General features: G+C 48.1%; 1 protein-coding gene across 1 annotated transcript in view; it reads left to right on the top strand.

Moving 5' to 3' along the window:
• The window catches only part of LOC126946772 (CD99 antigen-like), a 52729-nt gene that overhangs the window by 7481 nt on the left and 24077 nt on the right, over nucleotides 1-21171 (top strand). Inside the window, exons 3-4 of the mRNA XM_050777430.1 lie at nucleotides 17756-17788; nucleotides 20945-20992. Of these exons, the coding sequence (XP_050633387.1) occupies nucleotides 17756-17788; nucleotides 20945-20992 (81 nt within the window). The remainder of the gene's footprint in view (nucleotides 1-17755; nucleotides 17789-20944; nucleotides 20993-21171) is intronic.

Genomic DNA, 21171 nt, shown 5'->3' with positions numbered 1-21171 from the left:
TGGGAGGCCAAGGCCTGTGGATCACATGAAGCTAAGAGTTCGAGACCAGCCTGACCAACATGGCAAAACCCCGACTCTATTAAAAATACAAAAATTACCTGGGTGTGGTGGTGAGCTCCTATAATCCCAGCTACTCAGGAGGCTGAGGCAGGAAAATCACTTCAGCCCAGGAAGCAGAGGTTGCCATGACGTGAGCTGAAATCTTGTCGCTGCACTACAGCCTCGGTGACAGAGACTCAGTCTTAAAGAAAAAAACAAAGAAAACTTCCTGCTTTAGCTCTTTCTCCTTTCTTCTGTGTATGAGACACTGTTCAAATACAAATACATGTCTTTACACTGTGGAGATATTCAAGTAAATGATTGTTTGTCTGGAAATCACTTTTCTTCCGGAAGGTTGTGTGGTGGGTACATGCTGTCATTGAGAAAAAAATGCAGCTCATACAACACTTCTCCCAATTCAGCATTTAGGAATCATGGCGGGATTTCATGGATACTGTCTGTCTGGAATGTTTTCAGACTTAGATATCTTCCCCCAGAGAGATAGACGTCTCAGTAGCCACATGGGCCTTGTGCTGGTTTTCAGTCCTGCTGAAAATTTTCTAATTACTCTTGTTACTTTAGGGGAAAAGAATTACATGTCCTTTGTGATTTATAGACACAGTAAGAAATAAGACCCGTGTGTCTTTAGGGGTGTGAAGGAGGAAAAGTCTTTTTTTTTTTTTTTTGAGATGGAATTTTCCTCGGTTGCCCAGGCTGGAGTACAGTGGCACGATCTCAGCTCATGGCAACCTCTCCATGTCAGGTTCAAGTGATTCTCCTGTCTCAGCCTCCCAGTTAGCTGGGACTACAGGTATGCGCCACCATGTCTGGCTAATTTTTGTATATTTAGTAGAGATGGGGTTTTGCTATGTTGACCAGGCTGAAAAGTATTTTTTTGAGGTGGGGTCTCATTCTGTTGTCCAGACTGGAGTGCGGGGGTGCAATCAGGCTCACTGCAGCCTCTACCTCCTGGGCTCAAGCAATCTTTCCACCTCAGCCTCTGCAGTAGCTGGGACTGCAGGCACATACCACTGTGCCTGACCACTTTGAAATTTTTTTGTAGAGACAGGGTCTTGCTATGTTGCCCAGACTGAAAAAAATATATATATATATTTTTTTGGAGACAGAGTCTTGCTCTGTCACCCAGGCTGGAGTACAATGGCAGGATCTCGGCTCACTGCAGCCTCTGCCTCCCGTGCTCAGGCAATTCTCCTGTGTCAACCACCTGAATAGCTGGGAGTACAGGCACATGTCACCATACCTGGCTATTTTTTGTACTTTTAGTAGAGGCAGGGTTTCACCATGTTGGCCAGGCTGGCCTCGAACTCCTGGCCTCAAGTGATCTGCCCACCTTGGCCTCCCAAAGTGCTGGGATTACAGGCGTGAGCCACCTGAAAAATCATTTAAAAAATCAACTGTCCTGCGTTCTTACTTGGAAGGGACTCCTGTAACCAAAGACAGGAAGAACAAACCAAACTTTATTAACATGCATTTTTCATTGATACACCTAGAAATGGGTAGTTTTCAAGGAGGTGGCTTGGATTCTAGCTGCTCTAGCATCCTCAACAAAGAACAGTCCATTTTTAGAGAACTGGCAGAGAAAGACAAAAGACTTTGAGTCTTCAGGGGCAGCAACTAAATAGCAGAGAAAGGCTGGTTAGTGAAGCTTGTTCATTCCGAATCCTGTGGTTCCGAGTCCAGGCCCATGAGGATTTTCCGCTGTCTTCCGTGGTTCACCTCTGTCCTCCCAGTTGGGGAGGTGGGGTTCGGATTGCTTGTGAATGTGGTCTCATCATTGCTGGTATAGCTTCAGGCTGCAGGCTGTCCAGGGCTTGAGGATTTGCTGATACTCTTTTTTTTTTTTTTTGAGATGAAGTCTCGCTCTTGTCCCCCAGGCTGGAGTGCAATGGTGCGATCTTGGCTCACTGCAACCTTCGCCTCCTGGGTTTGAGCAATTCTCCTGCCTCAGCCTCCTGAGTAGCTGGGATTACAGGTGCCCACCACCATGCCTGGCTAATTTTTGTATTTTTAGTAGAGACGGGGTTTCACCATCTTGGCCAGGCTGGTCTCGAACTCCTGACCTCAGGTGATCCACCCACCTCGGCCTGCCAGAGTGTGTTCTTTTTTGATTTATCCCAGTCTCTTGTCTGAAACATGGTAGCTCACCAAAATTTCTACTCCCGTTTGTCCAACTGATAGTATCTTTTCACATCTCTAGAGACCAGAACGACTTCCTCTTCTTGAATTTCCTGTTCAGTATTCTTTCTTGGCTTGGTTCCTTGGTGAGTTTTGAGGAGATGGTGCATGGGTGTGTTTTTCAGCTTTGTTTTAGTATGACTCAGGGTTGCCACCACGCCTTGTACGGTCTCCTAGTCATAGTATTAAAATTTCCCCTGAGCAGGAAACCAGAAACTTCCTTTCTTCTCCCCCAGAGTCAGATTCAAACCAGTGTTTCTCAAGTGGGCTGTGAAAGTAGCATGCAGCCACCCGCCTGACAGAGAAGAAAATTCAACAGAGGAGAGGATAAAACGCCCACAGGGTGCATGGAAAGCCTTGCTAAAGAAGCCACATGGGCAAAGCTTTTGTTCCGCTCCCTCTGCCCTGGTGGACTGGGCTGGGCTGAGATATAATACATGTTCGTCATTGTGGACGGCAGTTGGATGGGTCTGAAAGCGATTGCAAACCCCTTTAATTCGCTTTGATTTCTCAACTGAGTGGTGTCATGGGCTGGGGTGGGTCCCCTGTTTTTGAGAAGCACTCGAAAGACTCTGATTTTCTGCAGCTTTTCCGGGAGCAAAGCCGTTGCTCCAAGAGCGCTCTTTAAAAGCTGACAATAATGTATTTGGTTGAACTAACAGCCCTTCTTGAGGAGGCAGCAGACTGGCCAGAGCTGTTACATTCCAGGGGTTCTGCAGGCATTACTCATCAGAGGCACCTGAGCCTGGATAGCCTGACTCTTGTTTGTTTCTGCTTTGCCTGACCCTGCAAAATTATTGTCCCAATGCACCCTGGCAAGCATTGATCCACGAGGGGATGCTGAGCAGAAGGAGCTTTCGTTTCTGCAGGAACACGATGGACTGGAATGATGACAAGAATAAACACACTGCATTGTCTTTTAGGGCCAATGGGCTTACAGTTAGGCATACAGATGTTATAACTACCGCCAGAAGCCAAATATTGCCAGTCGGCGTCTTCCGCTGCTGTTGCTAGCTATCTTCTTCTGGGGGAAATGGGTTGGGTTCTAAATATGAATTCACATAGGGCTGTCTTCGATGAATTCAGCACAAAATAGTCTCAGCAATTGAAGGGACACACTCAGAGAGAAGTGTTAGGCATTTAATAGAATAGCAGGACAGGGAAGGGTTTGGATCTGGGCAAGCAGGAGATGGGTATGAACACCTGACTTTCGAGACCCTGCCGAGGTGGCCTTGAAGGTAGAGGCCCTCTATGTTGATATCTTTACTCAAGAGGCTGTGGTCCTTTGGTGCTAACATAGCATCCAATAGACAGACAAGATGGACAGCTATAGCCACCTATGGGAAGCGGTTTCTACTCTTAAACTACAAGCCCCTAGACACTCATCATATCATAAACATATCACTGGGCAGTGGCTTGCAATCTTTTTTCTTTTCTTTCTTTTTTAGACTTGCCCAGGCCGGAGTGCAGTGGCACGATTGTAGCTCACTGTAGCCTTGACCTCCTGGGTGCAGGTGCATCTCTCACCTCAGCCTTCCGAGGAGCTGGACCACAGGCATGTGCCACCCTCAGCTCATTTTAAAAATCTTTTTGTAGAATCGGGGTCTCACTATGTTGCCCAGGCTGGTCTTGAACTCCTGGGCTCAAGCAAACCTCCTGCCTCAGCTTCCCAAAGTGCTGGGGTTACAGGTGTGAGCCACCATGCTCAGCCTGCAATCTTTTTTTTTTTTTTAGGCAGGCTCTCACTCTGTCGCCCAGGCTGAAGTGGTGTGATCTCAGCGATCTCAGCTCACTGCAGCCTCGAACCCCCAGGCTCAGGTGATTTGCCCACCTTAGCCTTCTGTGTAGTTGGGACTACAGGCACGTGCCACCACACTCAATTAATTTTTATCTTTTTTGTAGATACAGAGTTTCGTTCTGTTGTCCAGGCTGGTGGACATATTTTAATCCTACAGAGTCCAGGCTAAAAACACACCAGTAACTGTGATGCCCATCCCTCCTGCATTCCTGATTTCTGAGTGACGGTTTGAGACACAGACCTGCTTGACCACCCTCCAGTGGCTCTTGCTGATCTAGACCCGAGGTTCTCAGCTTTGACTCCATTGCAGGAAGCTTGGAAACGTCACTCTTGCCCAGGGTTACCTGGGTAGTCTGGTTTATAGACATGTTAGGCGTTTTAATTTTTTTAAAAATATTTTTGAGAAAAGATTTTGCTCTGTCACCCAGGCTGGAGTACAGTGGTACAATCATAGCTCACTGCAGCCTCAACTTCCTAGGTTCAAGTAGTCCTCCCACCTCAGCTTGGAAAGTAGCTGGGACCACAGGCACGCCTCACCATACCTGGCTAATCTTTTCTTTTCCTTTCTCTTTTCTTTTCCTGTCCTGTCCCTTCCTTTTCCCTTCCTTATCCCTTCCTTTTCCTTCCCCTCCCCTCCCTTCCCCTCCACTCCTCTTCTCTCCTCCTCCTCCTCCTTCTCGTCCTCCTCATCTTGACAGAGTCTTGCTCTGTTGCCCAGGCTGGAGTACACTGGTGCAATCATGGCTCACTGCAACCTCCGCCTCCCTGGTTCAAGCGATTCTCTTGCCTTAGCCTCCTGAGTAGCTGGGACTACAGGCACGCACCACCACGCCCGGCTAATTTTTGTATTTTTAGTAGAGACGGGGTTTCACCATGTTGGCCAGGATGGTCTCGAACTCCTGACCTCATAGTCTGCCCGCCTCGGCTTCCCAAAGTGCTGGGATCACAGGCGTGAGCCACCCTGCCCAGCCTATTTATTTTTTATTTTTTATTTTTTATTTTTGAGACAGAGTCTCGCTTTGTCATCAGGCTGGAGTGCAGTGGCGCAATTTTGGCTCACTGCAACCTTTGCTTCCCGGGTTCAAGTGACTCTCCTGCCTCAGCCTCCCTCAGGCGTGAGCCGGCATGCCCAGCCAAATTTTTCATTTTTTGTAGAGACAGGGTCTCCCTATGTTGTTAGTCCTGAACTCCTGGGTTCAAGCCATCCACCTGCCTTGGCCTGGCAAAGTCTTGGGTTTACAGGCAGGAGCCACTGCATCCCGCTATTAGGAATTTTTTAAAAGCCCCTCGGAGGGTCTTCATGTGTGACTGAGTTGTCAAGAATCATTGTTATTTTGCTGGATATTCTGTTTCTTCCCTCCTACACGAGATTTCCCACGACTGCTTCTCGGATGTGAACGTCTGTGCCATGGATTACATTTTTCAAAGAGCATTCAGTTTGTTATTTCATCTTCAGTGAGCCCTTAAGATATTTCTCATGGGTCTTTGGTAGATAAAGACACTGGGGTCAGAGAGTTCAGGAGCTTGCTGCTGACCACGTGGTCAGCATGGGGAAAAATGCATGTGGACATGAGCTCTGTCGGTGGCGAGACCTGGGCACAGGGGCTGCTGGGCCTGGGACTTGGTGGCTGCGTGTGTGGGCTGAACAGAGCTCCCCAGGCACGGCCTTGTGGACCTTGAGGGATGCCTGCCTTCACCACTAGTGTGACTTGAAGGGGAGGAGAATGTCCAGTGATGGGCATTTTGATATGGAAGAGAACTCCCATGAATCCTGATGGTGAACTTGTCTCAGACCAGTCACTGAGGCCTCTCCAGCTCCTCGGGGTCTCCGTGTTCTAGGTATTCATGTGTCCTTTCATCCATTTACCCATCCATTTATGTATCTATGCATCCATCCATCCATGCATCCTCCATTTATCCATCCATCCATCACCCCATCCTCCCATTCATTTACCCATTCATCCATTCATCCATGCATGCATGCATCCATCCATCCATCCATCCTCCCAGTCATTTATCCATCCATCCATCCATCCATCCACCCACCCATCCATCCATCCTCCCATTCATTTATCCATCCATCCATCCATCTATCCACCCACCCACCCACCCACCCATCCATCCATCAACCCATCCATCCGTCAACCCATCCTCCCATTCATTTACCCATCCATCCATCCACCCATCCTCCCATTCATTTATCCATCCATCCATCCATCCATCCATCCATCCATCCATCGTCTCATTCCTTTACCCATCCATTCATGCACCTGTCCATCCATCCATCCATTCTCCATTCATCTTTCCATCCATGCATACATCCATTCATCCATCCTTTTAGTTCATCCAGCCACTCATCAATTGATACATCCACCTATCTACCATCCACTCATCTGTCCATCCATTCACCCATCCTTTCATCAATTTACCCATCCACCATCCATCCATTTATCCATTCACCCATTCACCCATCCATCCATCCATCCATCCATCCATCCATCCATCCATCCATCCACCTATCTATTCACCCGTCCATCCATTCATCTATCCATCTATCCACCTACCCACCCACCCACCCAACCATCCATCCACCTGTCCACCCATACCTCCATCCATCCACCCACCCACTCATCCACTTAACTAGCCATCCATCCACTTATCCATCATTCATCCATCCGTCCACCCATCCACCTACCTAGTCACCCACCTAAACTCGTCCATCCACTCAACCATCCATCTGCCTATCCACCCGTACCTCCATCCATCCCCTTACTGCCCATCCTTCCACTCGTCTACCCAATTACCCATCCATCTGCCCAGCTATCCACCCAACCATCCACCCACTCATTAATTTATCCACTCACCCAGCCATGCATCCAACTATCCGTCCGTCCATCCATCCATCCATCCATCCATCCATCCATCCATCCATCCATCCATCCATCCATCCATCCATCCATCCATCCATCCATCCATCCATCCATCCATCCATCCGTTCACCCACCCACCCACCCATCCATCCACTTACCTGCCCGTCCATCCACCCTCCCAGTCCATGGCTTTCTCATGCATTCCTTCAGCCAACATAGGTTGAAGTTAAATGTGCTCTTGGTGCTATTTGCTGTGGGCCCAGAGAAGACATACCTGGTCCCTGTTTTTTGTTCTCTGCCTGGGAGGTAACAACCAGAGCATCAATTTGGGCATAAAAGCGCCATTGTGGATGGAAGGCCTGGATGTGTGGAGGCACAGAGCAGGGACCATACTTGCTCAGGGGGTCAGAGAGAGTTCTCCCATGAGGGGCCCTCCCTGGACACTGAGCTTCCAAGAGTGAGCAGAGCAAGCCAGATGTAAGGAAGAGGAAGGGTGTCTCAGCCTGGTAGCGAAGCAGTAAGAGTGATGATGGGGCAGCTGCAGTTCATCTCAGGCTAGAGGAGCTGCAGGGGCCAGATGGTGGGCAGCCTCTGTTGCCATTGCTGAGGAGTGCAGATTTAGGCTCCCCTGAAGGGTTTGACGCAGAAAACTGTGCAGGGACACTTAACTTGCTGAAGGCCCCTCTTTGGATAACAGCATGGAGAACAGGTGGGAGGGGCTGGGGCTATTTTTGGCAGAGCCTGGATAAGTCAGCGGAGATAGAAGAAAAGAGACAAGCTATTTTAAGAGATATTAAGGAAGTTAAGATCTGTAACAGGTCCCTGCCTGCAGAGTTGACCACACGTTTGCATCACGTGGGTAGGCTTATAGACACCTGCATCTCACCTTGGAAAGTTTCTGATTTAATTAGCCTGGGCATGAGGACTTAGGAAAACCCCACAGATATGTGTAATTTGCTAATGGAGTTAAGAACTGGGGTCTGGAGCTGTGCTCCTTAAACTGTAATATGCTTACAAATCGCCTCTGGTAATGCTTGTGAGAAAGTGCTTCAGGTTGGCCAGGGAGAGGATCACGGAGGGCTTCCTGGAGAAGGTGACATTCTCCTAGGGCCTTGAGGGGTGAATAGAAGTTTTCCGGGTTCGGAAAGAAGGAATGGGCTTTCATAGCCAGGTAGAGGATCCAGTGAGGCAGATGAGGGGCCCAAATTCTGTGACCCCCTCCCCCCACTACACCCCCAGGATACCCCTGTATCAGTCCCATGGTGTAACAGCCTAATTCACAAGATGCTGCAGAGGGGAAGGGATTTTAAATTTTCCGAGAAAGACAATGATATATTTTGGACTCCATGAGAAGTACTGTTACTAACTTGTTTTAACCTATGTACATGCAATCTTCATCATTCAAGGATTCTGTATTTGTGAACTTGCCTACTTGCTAAAATGTATTTGTCATCCCCACATCAACATTCCCGGCATTTAAATTTTTATTTTTATTTATTTATTTTTTTGAGACAGAGTCTCACTCTCTTGCCAGGCTGGAGTGCAGTGGCGTGATCTCGGCTCACTGCAACCTCCGCCTCCCGGGTTCAAGTGATTCCCCTGCCTCAGCCTCGCAAGTAGCTGGGATTACAGGCACGCGCCATCATGCCCGGCTAATTTTTTGTATTATAGTAGAGACGGGGTTTTACCATGTTGGCCAAGATGGGCTTTATCTCCTGACCTTGTCATCCACCCACCCCAGCCTCCCAAAGTGCTGGGATTACAGGCGTGAGCCACTGCACCCGGCCTTTTCTAAATTTTTATTTATTTATTTTTTAACTTTCATTTTAGGTTCGGGGATACATGTGAAAGTTTGTAACTTAGGTAAACACATGTCATGAGGGTTTGTTGTACAGATTATTTCATCACTGTGGTATTTAGCCCAGGACCCAATAGTTACCTTTTATATTCCTCTCCTTATCCTTGGCGATTTTGTTCATGCACAGAACAGCAAAAAAATTGAACTTCTTTTTTCTTTCTTATTTTTTTTGAGATGGAGTCTCCCTCTGTAACCAAGGCTGGAGTGCAGTGGCATGATCTTGGTTCACTGCAACCTCTGCCTCCTGTGTTCAAGTGATTTTCCTGCCTCAGCCTCCCAAGTAGCTGGGATTACAGGCATGCACTACCATGCCTGGCTAATTTTTGTGTTTCTAGTAGAGACGGGGTTTCACTGTGTTGTCCAGGCTGGTCTTGAACTCCTGGCCTCAAGTGACCCACCCACCTTGGCTTCCTGAAGTGCTGGGATTACAGGCGTGAACCACCGCGCCCGGCCAGAATTGAGCTTCTCAGTAGCTCATGTTCTCAGTTGAGGTTCAGCAAAGCCAGACACTGCCTTCTCAGGCCAGCACATACTGTCAACAGGGTTCTTTTCAGGTCTATTTGGTGTCCTGTGTTTTGTGTTTTCGTGCTTTTTGTCAGTGATTTTGCGCTTTCAAATATCCCCAAATCAGTGCTGACATGCTACTTAGCGTCCCTAAGTACAGGAAAGTGGCACAGTCTCATGGGGAAAATACACATTTGATGAGCGTCATTTAGGCACGAGTTATAGTGAAGTTGGCTTCGAGATCAATATGAGTGACTCCACAATGTCTATTCACTACATTGTCTTTAAACAGAAACCCACATAAAACGCACTTAGGTAGTGATTGGTTGATGACCTCTGGGAACGCAATCCTGTCTTTTCGTAGGAGCAATAGTTCACTATTCACTAATTCAGTGTTCACTGAGACTTTATAAAATGTAACTACTTTGAATAACAAAGCTGTAGTCAACAAACTGAGCTGTTAAATGTGTGTGTGTGTGTGTGTGTGTGTGTGTGTGTGTGTGTGTGTTGGCCTTGCGTCATTTTACAGAGACACACAGGGCTCCGTGAACTGCTAATAGTTGGGACCGGCGGAGGGTTTATTTCGAGCAAGCCCCGAACTGCAGGGCAGAGACCACTTTGAAAGGAGACCAGCAGTCGGGGAGTGACTGGCATGAAGTTGGAAAAAGTGCTGAGGCTGCTAAGTCAGTTTCCGGTGTTTCCACGTTAGCGTTGGGGGGTAATGACTCAGTTTCCTGTAGGAATGGGATCTGGGCTAGCATCTGCCTGCGGAAGGGGTGACTGGGACAGAGAGCAGGGAACCCCGAGCAGCCCTGCCTTGCTGTCCTCTGAGCCCCAGAACTCCTGAAGGCAGGGTCCTTCAGCATCACCCTGGAGTTTGTTAAAGATGCAGGCTCATGAGCCTCACCCCACACCACAGAATGAAGATGTCTGGGGGTGAGACCTGGGGTTCCACATCTCCCCAGGTCCCTGGCAGGGTGATTCTATGAGAACTGCCGGTGTGAGTTGTGCTCAGCCCAGCCCAAACATTCACACCATTCTTTGGCCTCTTGTGAAACTTGGCATAGCTCAGGGGACATTCCCAGAATTATGGCACAAGAACAAAAGAAAGTTTCCCACTTCTTACCAGACATATTGTAAAATTACAGAAAAGAGCTTGTTCCATCACGTCTACACCCTCGTGCTGTTGTCTCAGTTAGGATGAAGCCGAGATGATACCTTGTACGTTAGGTCACCCCAGACAAGGAAGCGTGTGCAGCTTAACCACCTGCATATAATGCAGTTTAACCACCTGCATATCATTTTTTTTTTCTTTTTTCTTTCTTTCTTTCTTTTTTTTTTTTTTTTTTTTGAGACACAGTCTCATTCTGTCACCCAGGCTAGAGCACAGTGGTGCAATCTCGGCTCACCGCAACCTCCACCTGCCGAGTTCAAGAGATTCTCTTGTGCCTCAGCCTCCCAAGTAGCTGGGACTACAGGTGCATGCTACCACGCCCAGCGAATTTAGTAGACATGGGTCTTGCCATGTTGGCCAGGCTGGTCTCGAACCCCTGACCCCAATGATCTGCCTGCCTCGACCTCCCAAAGTGTTGGGATTATGGGAGTGAGCCACCACGCCCTGCCTATTTTTTTGAGGCAGGGTGTGTCTCTGTTGCCCAGGCTGCAGTGCCATGGTGCAGTCTCAGCTCCCTGCAATCTCAACCTCCCCCCCAGGCACAGGCCATCCTCCCACCTCAGCCTCCCAAGTAGCTGGGACCACGGGTGTGTACCACTTCACCTGTCTAATTTTTGCATTTTTTGTAGAGACGGAGTTTCATCATGTTGCCCAGGCTGCTGTTGAACTCCTGGGCTCAAGCGATCCTCCCACCTTGGCCTCCCAAAGTGTTGGGATTATAGGTGTGAGCCACTGCACCCGGCCACCTATATATAATTTTCAAGCTAAGAAGACAGACGAGTTTATTGCTAGAAACACGAATCTCTTTCCTTTCCATAGTTCACCAGCAGAGAATGTTTCCAGGCACAGTGGCCACTGTCACCCACTGCGTTCATAGCTTTCCATGAGGGGAACAGATTGTGCTGGACTCAGCGGTTCAGTCGAAAGTGTAGGGTGTTCGGTGAACTTGGAGTTCCTTGTACTTGTCCATAATTCCTTGCACTTGTGTTTTCTGTACTCAGATATTCAGTCACTGGCACACATCCTGGACCCAGCACTGGAGTGTTTCTGAGACTATGACACTCCAGTGTATTCCTGAAGCAATTTATCACACTATTAAGCTCTTTTCTGTAATTTTACAATATGTTTGGTAAGACCTCGGAGCTAGATTTTTTTAAATGATGTGTTAATTTCTTTTAATTGACAAATACCCATTGTATCTATTTATGCGGTTGCACGTGGTGTCTTGATGTATGTATCCATGGTGAAATGGATTTAAATATGCATAACCTCACAGACTTCCCAGCACTTTTTTGTGTGGTGAGAACACTTAAGAATGGGCTCCTTTAGTCGTTTTTGAATATTCAAGCCATTGTTACTAATTGCAGTCGCCATGGTGTCTCTGAGCTTTCCTCAAGTTATTTCTCCTGTCTCGTGGAGACTTTGTATCCTGTGACCAGTCATCTCCCCTGTGTTAAATGATACATCTTGAAAAAGAGAACAATACTTCCAGAGCAATTTGGTTTTAAGCAACAGAAAAATAAGGGTGTTTGGACCATCTGAATAAAACGGTAAAATGAAATGTATCAGCTGCCTCCTGCTGTTCCCACACAGGAGGACTTCTGGTACTCGCTCCAATGTGGAGGCATTTTCTCTTGCACCGTTCTGAGCTTTCTTTGTACTGCAGTTATCTCTAGGTTGGGGACCCTTCCTGAGGCCCCTCAAACCTAGAATGAAAGTTTTTAGGGGCAGACCATGTGACTGGTTCCACCGACCTCCAAAAAAATAAAAAAAAGAGCTGGGCACAGTGGCTCTCGCCTGTCATCCCAACACTTTGGGAGGCCGAGGCAGGCGGATCACGAGGTCAGGAGCCACCTTGGCTAACATGATGAACCCCGTCTCTACTAAAAATACAAAAAATTAGCCAGGCGTGGTAGCGGGCACCTGTAGTCCCAGCTACTCGGGAGGCTGAGGCAGGAGAATGGCGTGAACCCAGGAGGTGGAGCTTGCAGTGAGTCGAGATCGCGCCACTGCACTCCAGCCTGGGTGACAGAGAGAGACTCCGTTTCAAAAAAAAAAAAAAAAAGACTCAGCAATGAGTAAAGAGCACATATGTGCCCTCTGCACCTCCTCCCCCTCCTTTTCTACAATGTCCTGAAAGTTTGTGTTTAGAGGGCTTTGGAAAAGGGCGTGGAAAAGCAGCAGGAGCAGATGAGTACTGGAGTGGCCATCAGCAGGTGTGAGCACCCCGGGGTGATGGTGGGGCTGAGTGAATCGGACATTTTCCAGCAGGCACACCCAGGCCCGTGGCGGGATCTTCATCCTCCCACCCTTAATGAAGATTAACAGTATTATTGAGAACGCTGCAGGCACACACACAGCACTGCATAAATGACATCCCTGGCTGCTGCTGTTACTATGTCGTGATTGTGTTATTCTTATGAAAATCTGAAAGTTATAAGAATCTTGGAACTGCCTAATTTTTAACTAATTAATTTATTTATTTTGAGATGGAGTCTCACTCTGTCGCTCAGGCTGGAGTGCAGTGGTGTGATCTCGGTTCACTGCACCCTCCACCTCCCGCGTTCAAGCATTTCTCCTCCCTCAGCCTCCCAAGTAACTGGGACTACGGGCGTGTGCCACCACGCCCAGATAACTTTTAATTTTATGTGAAACACCTGAATGGTGTGATGATGGGGTTTAAGATATCCCAAGTGTCCGGGCGCAGTGGCTCACACCTGTAATCCCTGCACTTTGGGAGGCCAAGGCAAGCAGATCACTTGAGGCCAGGAGTTTGAGACCAGCCTGGCCTACATGGTGAAACCCCATCTCTATTAAAAACAGAAGAATTAGCTGGAAGTGGTGGCACATGCCCGTAATCCCAGCTACTTGGGAGGCTGAGGAAGGAGAATCACTTGAACCCAGGAGGTGGAAGTTGCAGTGAGTTGAGATCGTGCCACTGCACTCCAGCCTGGGCAACAGAGCAAGATTCTGCCTCAAAAGAAAAAAAAAAAAAAAAAAAAAAAAGAAAAAGAAAAAAGAGAACCCAGGTACCGGCTCTCCTCCCGAGTTTGCCACGGTTGAGCGCATTCCTACATAGTGCAAGCCCTGGTCACATTTCGGAGGAACTCACACACCCCATGTGGCCTCAGGGACTTCACTCTAGGTTCATCCTGTTTTTCGAGTTGCCTGGCTGATGTGAAAAAGAAAACACGGTTTGAATCAGTAGAAAGTGTCTTGTCAGACTGACTCATGCCATCTGTGGTCCGTTCTGCCTTGTCCTGATGAGTCATTGCCCTGTCCCCAAAACATCTGGAGCTTTGAGAGGGCCGGGTGGAAACCGCAGTGGCAGTAGGGGGTTCTGCCGAGGGTGTGGTCTCTTTGCAATTTTGCAGAGAAGCTGAACACCGTGAACATTCAACATGGGCACCTGAGTTCTCCACCAGGCTCCTTCTCTAAGGGCATGGTTGCAGCTCCTGCTGGGTGGGTTTTGATGGTGTTTTCTTCACATTTGCAGCCCCGGAGGTCGTTTTCAGGAGCAAAAAAGAAAGTGGGGGTGTCTGCTGTGAGCCCACAATTTCCTGCCTACCACCTGAAAGCTCAGGGAATGTGATGAATTGGGAGATGAGTCCTAGGAAATAAAGAGACCAGTGGACTGAGTTAGGAGACGACAGCTTCATTTACAGAGGTTCCTTTACTGCCTCATGATCATTGATTGGGTTTGCTTCCCCATGAGGCTTCAAGCCAGTAGCATGTGCATTTGTATACACCTGGGGGACTGCCTCCCTCACACACCTGGGGGACTGCCTCCCTCACACACCTGGGAGACTGCGTCCCTCACACACCTGGGGGACTGCGTCCCTCACACACCTGGGGGACTGCGTCCCTCACACACCTGGGGGACTGCCTCCCTCACACACCTGGGGGACTGCCTCCCTCACACACCTGGGGGACTGCCTCCCTCACACACCTGGGGGACTGCGTCCCTCACACACCTGGGGGACTGCCTCCCTCACACACCTGGGGGACTGCCTCCCTCACACACCTGGGGGACTGCCTCCCTCACACACCTGGGGGACTGCCTCCCTCACACACCTGGGGGACTGCCTCCCTCACACACCTGGGGGACTGCGTCCCTCACACACCTGGGGGACTGCCTCCCTCACACACCTGGGAGACTGCCTCCCTCACACACCTGGGGGACTGCCTCCCTCACACACCTGGGGGACTGCCTCCCTCACACACCTGGGGGACTGCGTCCCTCACACACCTGGGAGACTGCCTCCCTCACACACCTGGGGGACTGCCTCCCTCACACACCTGGGGGACTGCGTCCCTCACACACCTGGAAAATTAGCCTCAGAGGTGTCTGCAGTACCATATTTTACCAGGGAGTGAACGCTTGATCATGGGTGATTGAGAGGGCCCACCTTTGTATGAAATCAAGAGCTGGTCACCCCCCTTTCCTCCCTATTCTCTGTGGGGTGGTGTTTGGGAAGCTATCTTAAGTGTTAGTCACCCGAGGAGAAAATGGTGAGGGTGGGACTCTGTGTCCCACACCTACACATGCACACACAAACCCACAAATGCACACACCTACACATGCGCACACACAAAGCCTGGCCAACATGGTGAAACCCTGTCTCTACAAAAAATACAAAAAATTAGCTGGGTGTGGTGGCGGGTACCTGTAATCCCAGCTACTCAGGAGGCTGAGGCAGGAGAATTGCTTGAACCCGGGAGGCGGAGGTTGCAGTGAGCCAAGATTGCACCACTGCACTCCAGCTTGGGCAACAGAGTGAGACTCTGTCTCAAAAAAAAAAAAAAAAAAAAAAAAAAGGAAGTCCTGACATTTGCACCAACATGGATGGAACTGGAGGACATGATGTTAAGTGCAGTAAGCTGGGCACAGAAAGACAAATACCGTCTGACCCAAACACACTTACGTGGAATCTAAAAACATTGAACTCATAGAAGCAGAGTGGAATGGCGTGACCAAGGGCTTGGGAGTGAGGGGTGAGGGAAATGGGGAAATGATGGGTAAAGGGTACAACATTTCCGTCAGATAGGAAGGGATAAGTTCAGGGGTCTTCTGTACTCAGGGTGACTGTGGTTAGCAAGAATGCATTGCATGCTTGAAAATGCCTAAGACAGTAGCTTTGAACTGTGTGCACCACAAATAAATACGTGAGGTAAGATGTAAATAAAGAAAAAGTAATACAACTTCAAAAAATACAGTTATAGATTTCTATGGAAACATATGAACATGAATGCATATATATATGCTTGTGTGTGTACATGCCTTATGGTTTATTCCAGATCAGTAGGATCCTCCCTTGCTACTGTCTAAAGATCTGCCGCATGCTGCAGGAGGAGCTGTAATTGCATTTGTTATGTCTGGCAAACGTCCTGTTGTAGAAAAAGCCATTTCAGGTCTCTGAGGTTGTGGAAACAACTCCACTCTGGTTGCTGGCATGGGGCCCACAGAGCTGTTCTGAGGATTTAGTCTACTTTCTACTTACTGTTGACACACACAGAAACACACCAGCAGCCATGGGTACACACACACAGACATACAAGCAGACATAGACACACCTACCTGTATGTACATACTCAATACACGCCTTCACACTATGCACACCTACCCATACGCACACGTGCACACAACTACATGTGTGCACACAGCACGTGCATACATGCACCTACGCATATGCACACATGGAAACACACCACACTACACACGCATACACAAACCCACAAATGCACACACCTACACATGCACGCACAAACCCACAAATGCACACACCTACACACGCACACACAAACCCACAAATGCACACACCTACACACGCACGCACAAACCCACAAATGCACACACCTACACATGCACGCACAAACCCACAAATGCACACACCTACACACGCACACACAAACGCACCTACACATACACACATTGACACATGCACACACACATGCATGCAACTGCACACATGCACATGAAAAACATACACACTACATCTGCCTACACATACACACACAAACCCACATATACATGCACCTACACATATGCATACATAACACCCACACATTTGCACACAGAACCCACACATACATGCAACTATCCATAGGCACACAGAAGCAGCTACACACTACGCACACCTGCATATGCACACACAAACCTACACGAACATGCACTGACACATATGCACACAGAAAACACACACTGCGTATACACACACACAGGCACAAACCCACAAAATGCACCTCCACAGTTACACAAAACACGCCCACACATATGCACATATGCAAACCCACTCATACATGCACTTGTATATATGCACACACAACACATACATACACATATACACACAGAGAACCCACCTACACACCCCATGCATGCACACAAAACCCACAAATACATACATTTGCACTGCAAATGCCCAAATATACATGCACACGCACACACACAGCCCTGTGACATATGCATGCACTCTTCATTTATACACACAGGAGCATGGCCCGGTCACTTGCACCTGCTGTGGAACTGGACACATTTCTGTTGTTCACAGGGCTCCCGCGGGTTGTTCTTGGACCCCTCAGCACCCACTGCAGGTGCTTCCTGACGGTTGAGAGGTGTTGCACCCTTTGGTGCTGAGGAATGGGGACGCTGGATGTTGACGATTATCCTAACTCTTCCTCCAGTTAACCAAACAGTCCAAGTCGACTTTTCCAAATTTTCCTGAATTTGGCTTTTCTTCAGTGCGCCAGAGATGGCCACGTTGAACTAGCATTGAAATTCTTGTAATTAAAAACTGTAGAAACAGGATAGCCTATCAATAATTGAGCGTGACAGTTTCCTCATTCTGTGAGATTCCATGAGATTTTTTTTTTTTAATGCATAATGCATGTGTCTTTCTGGGTTGTTGAGTGTTTCCGCTATATTTTGGTTTGTAATTACAGGACAGTTGCCAATAAAAAATGGAGAATTTTGTTCCCCATGTTCTTTTCAGTACATATTCAAAATTGTCACTCCTTTGTTTCAAAGGAACTGCCTTTTAAGAATAATACACAAAATGATCACGTTTTCCCACTATTTTAATTTCTACTAAGCTCGAAGGTCATTGTTTCTTTAAAACCTAGGCTAACATATTCTTACTTTTAGGAATGAAAGTGAATATTTAGAATGAAAAGAGAAATCACAGCACCTTGTAAATTTTTTTAAGTTGCCGTTTTAAATGTCACAAAAGTCAAAATCACCTACCATTTTTTATCTCTATAATTTTCAAATTTATTTTTATTTTTCTTGTTTGTAAGTTGACTCTTTTTTTCCCTCTTAGATGATGGTTTCGATTTATCTGATGCCCTTCCTGGTGAGTAACAACATCAATTTTTAAAATCCTGTCAATATTTTATGTTAACATAGTAAATACAGGCATATCCTAGACATTTCCGGCTCGGTTCTAGAACACCGCAGTACTGGGAGTCATAGCAATTTTTGGCTTCCCAGTACATATAAGTGTTATATTTACTCTTGACTGTAGTCTGTTAAGTATGCAATAGCATTACTTCTAAAAGCAGTTTACTCTAATTGAAAATAACTTATTGCTAAACAATGCAGATACAGAGACAGGAAGTGGGGCATGTGCTGTTGGAAAAAATGATGCCGAGAGTCTGGCTTGGCGCAGAGTTGCTGCAGACCTTCTGTTTGTAAAACACATAGTATTTGCAAAGCACCTTAAGACAAAGTGCAGTGAAGGAGGTCTGCCTGTATGTGTCCACCTGCCTTATTATAAAAACTAGATTCATAGATGACAAGGAAAAGCAAGATGCCCTCGTTAAGATAAACGAACCACCCTGGTGGAATAATTCACACTCCTGTGATGGTCGAAGGCCGAGCGAAAACTTGCCAGGTGCTTGGGGAAGGGGCTAGAGGAGGTGAGCAAATGGAGGTCCCCCTGGAGAGAGGGGCGTCCAGTCCTGGCATCCTCCCTCTCAAAATCGGCACCCACTCTCTCCATGGGGCCACTCCTTCCTTTTTCTGCAGCTCTTCCTGTCTCCTGCTCCTCACCCAGAGCCCTCGGTGAAGGGCATGGGAAAAGGAATTGAAGGAATCCGTCTTATCACTCTATCTGCTTCTGGGTCTTGTCATCCCTTTGTATTTGTTTTCTGGGGCTGCCATAAAAAGGTACCACCAACTGGGGGCTTAAACCACAGGGATTTACCATCTTCCAGACCTGGACAACGGAAGTCTGAGATCAAGGTGTAGACAGACCCATGCTCCCTCTAGGGAGCTCTAGGGGAGGGTCCTTCCTGCCTTTCCCAGCTCCTGGGGACTCCAGGTGTCCCTGGGCTTGTGGCCGCATCACTCCAGTCTCTGCCTCCTTCTCCATGGGGCCTCCTCCTCTGTGTCTCTGTCTCCTTTTCTTTCTTTTACAAGGACACTTGTGATTGGGTTTAGGGCCACCATACTCCAGGATAACCTCATCTCAAGATCCTTCTCAAGCACATCTGCAAAGACCCTATTTCCAAATAAAGTCTCAATACCAGGTTCTAGGCTTAGGATGTAGATATGTCTTTTGGGGGAACCACTGCTCAATCCACTGCAGTTATATCCAGTTCTTTTTGGTGGCTCTAGGGGGGGATCCTTCCTGCCTCTCCCAGCTTTTGAGGGCTCCAGGTGTCCCTGTGCTTGTGGCCACATCACTCTAGGCTCTGCCTTTGTCTACACTGGTCTCTTCCCTGTGTCTCCATGTATCCAAATTTCCTTCTTATAAGGGCACCAGTCATTAGGATCTATCCTAATCTGTTCTAACTTCATCTTAAGTAAATTACAACTGCAAAGACCCTGTTTCCAAATAAGAGCACCTATTGAGGTTTGGGGTGGATGTGGATTTTGGAGGAATGGACCCAGGACAGCCCTCTTCACTTTTTTTTGTTTGTTTGTTTTTGAGATGGAGTCTCTCTCTCTCGCCCAGGCTAGAGCGCAGTGGCGCGATCTTGGCTCACTGCAACCTCCACCTCCCAGGTTCAAGTGATTCTCCTACCTCCACCTCCTAAGTAGCTAGGATTATAGGCATGCACCACCATGCCTGGCTAGTTTTTGTATTTTCAGTAGAGATGGGGTTTCACCACGTTGGTCAGGCTGGTCTCGAACTCCTGACCTCGTAATCTGCCCACCTTTGCCTCCCAAAGTGCTGGGATTACAGGCATGAGCCACTGAGCCTGGCCACCCTCTTCACTTTTTTATGTTTTACTTTTTTTTTTTTTTTTTTTTTTTTTTTTTTGAGACACTGTGTTGCTCAGGTTGGAGTGCAGTGTTGGGATCTTGGCTCACGGCAGCCTTGACCGTCTGGGCTCAAGCAGTTCTCCCACCTCAGCCTCCTGAGTAGCTGGGACTACAGGCATGTGCCACCTCACCTGGTACAGTAAGCAATACGGGGTCTCACTGCGTTGCTCAGGTTGGAGTGCCGTGGTGGGATCTTGGCTCACTGCAGCCTTGACCACGTGAGCTCAAGCAGTCCTTGCACCTCAGCCTCCCAAAGTGCTGAGGTGTGAGAGGATTGCAGACGCGAGCCACTGCACGTGGCCAGCTTTTAATTTTATGTCCTGTGGTGCAATGCCGATGGTTTGAGAGAAACAGTGCTAATGGGGATCATCTCTTTCCTGATCACCTACCCCTTCTTAGCCCTTGGGAACAGGGGTTCACTGCAGTGGGAGGTGCCCTTAGTCTTAAAACCTGCACCTGATTTGCCTGAGACTTCCATTCCCAGAGGGGGCAGCCTAGGCAGAGGCCTGACGGAGCCAAAAGTGTGTTTCATATGAGAAATGTGAACAGCCTTTCAACCATCAATCCGGTGTCTCCTTCTCATGCATAGATCTTGGGCTCTGAAAGGGCAGTTTTTCTCCTAACTTTGCCATTCTCCTGCCTTCCTGGCTTACATCTCGGTCACAGTCCCATTTAATGTCAAGAAGTGGAAAAGGGCTGGGCGCGCGGTGGCTCACGCCTGTCATCCCAGCACTTTGGGAGGCTGAGGTGGGTGGATCACCTGAGGTCAGGAGTTCGAGACCAGCCTGGCCAAAATGGTGAAACCCCATCTCTAGTAAAAATACAAAAAATTAGCCGAAAGTGATGGCATGCGCCTGTAAACCCAGCTACTCGGGAGGCTGAGGCGGGAGAATTGCTTGAACCCAGGAGGCAGAGGTTGTGGTGAGTGGAGACCATACCATTGCACTCCAGCCTGGGTGACAGAGCAAGACTTGGTATCAAAAAAAAAAAAAAAAAAAAAAATGTGGAGAAGGGGCCCCTGGTCTCTGTGGAAACCATGGCTGGTAGCAGCCTCTGTGCCTGTCTTCTGGGCTCAAGAGTCATCCTGTGAAGCTCAGCGCACTTGGGCTGGAGAGGAAAAACAATGCTAAAAACATTCTCCAGCTGTTTCCAAGAAAATGAAACAGCCTTCACCACAAAAGAGTTGACACTTGTTTTCCCAGCCGCAACTTTGACTGACTAAAATGTCTTCTCTCTTTAGACAAAGAAGGCAAGAAACCCACTGCAACCCCCAAGAAGCCCAGTGCTGGTGAGAAGGACTTGTTCCTAGTATGCAAAGAAAAAGAACAAATCATTTTCTGTCACAGCAGGACGGGACTTAGGCAACTAGAAAGAAGAGAGAAGTGATTGGAGTGCTCCGGGCGGAGTCTGGTTCATGCTGGAATTGTGTTAAGATGTGGACATTGCATCTGGTGATTCCAGGAGAGA

Source organism: Macaca thibetana, chromosome X (genome assembly GCF_024542745.1).
Source record: "Macaca thibetana thibetana isolate TM-01 chromosome X, ASM2454274v1, whole genome shotgun sequence".
Taxonomy (NCBI): Eukaryota; Metazoa; Chordata; class Mammalia; order Primates; family Cercopithecidae; genus Macaca; species Macaca thibetana.
The sequence above is the reverse complement of the archived record's forward strand: the minus strand, read 5'-3'. Positions and strand labels throughout refer to the sequence as shown.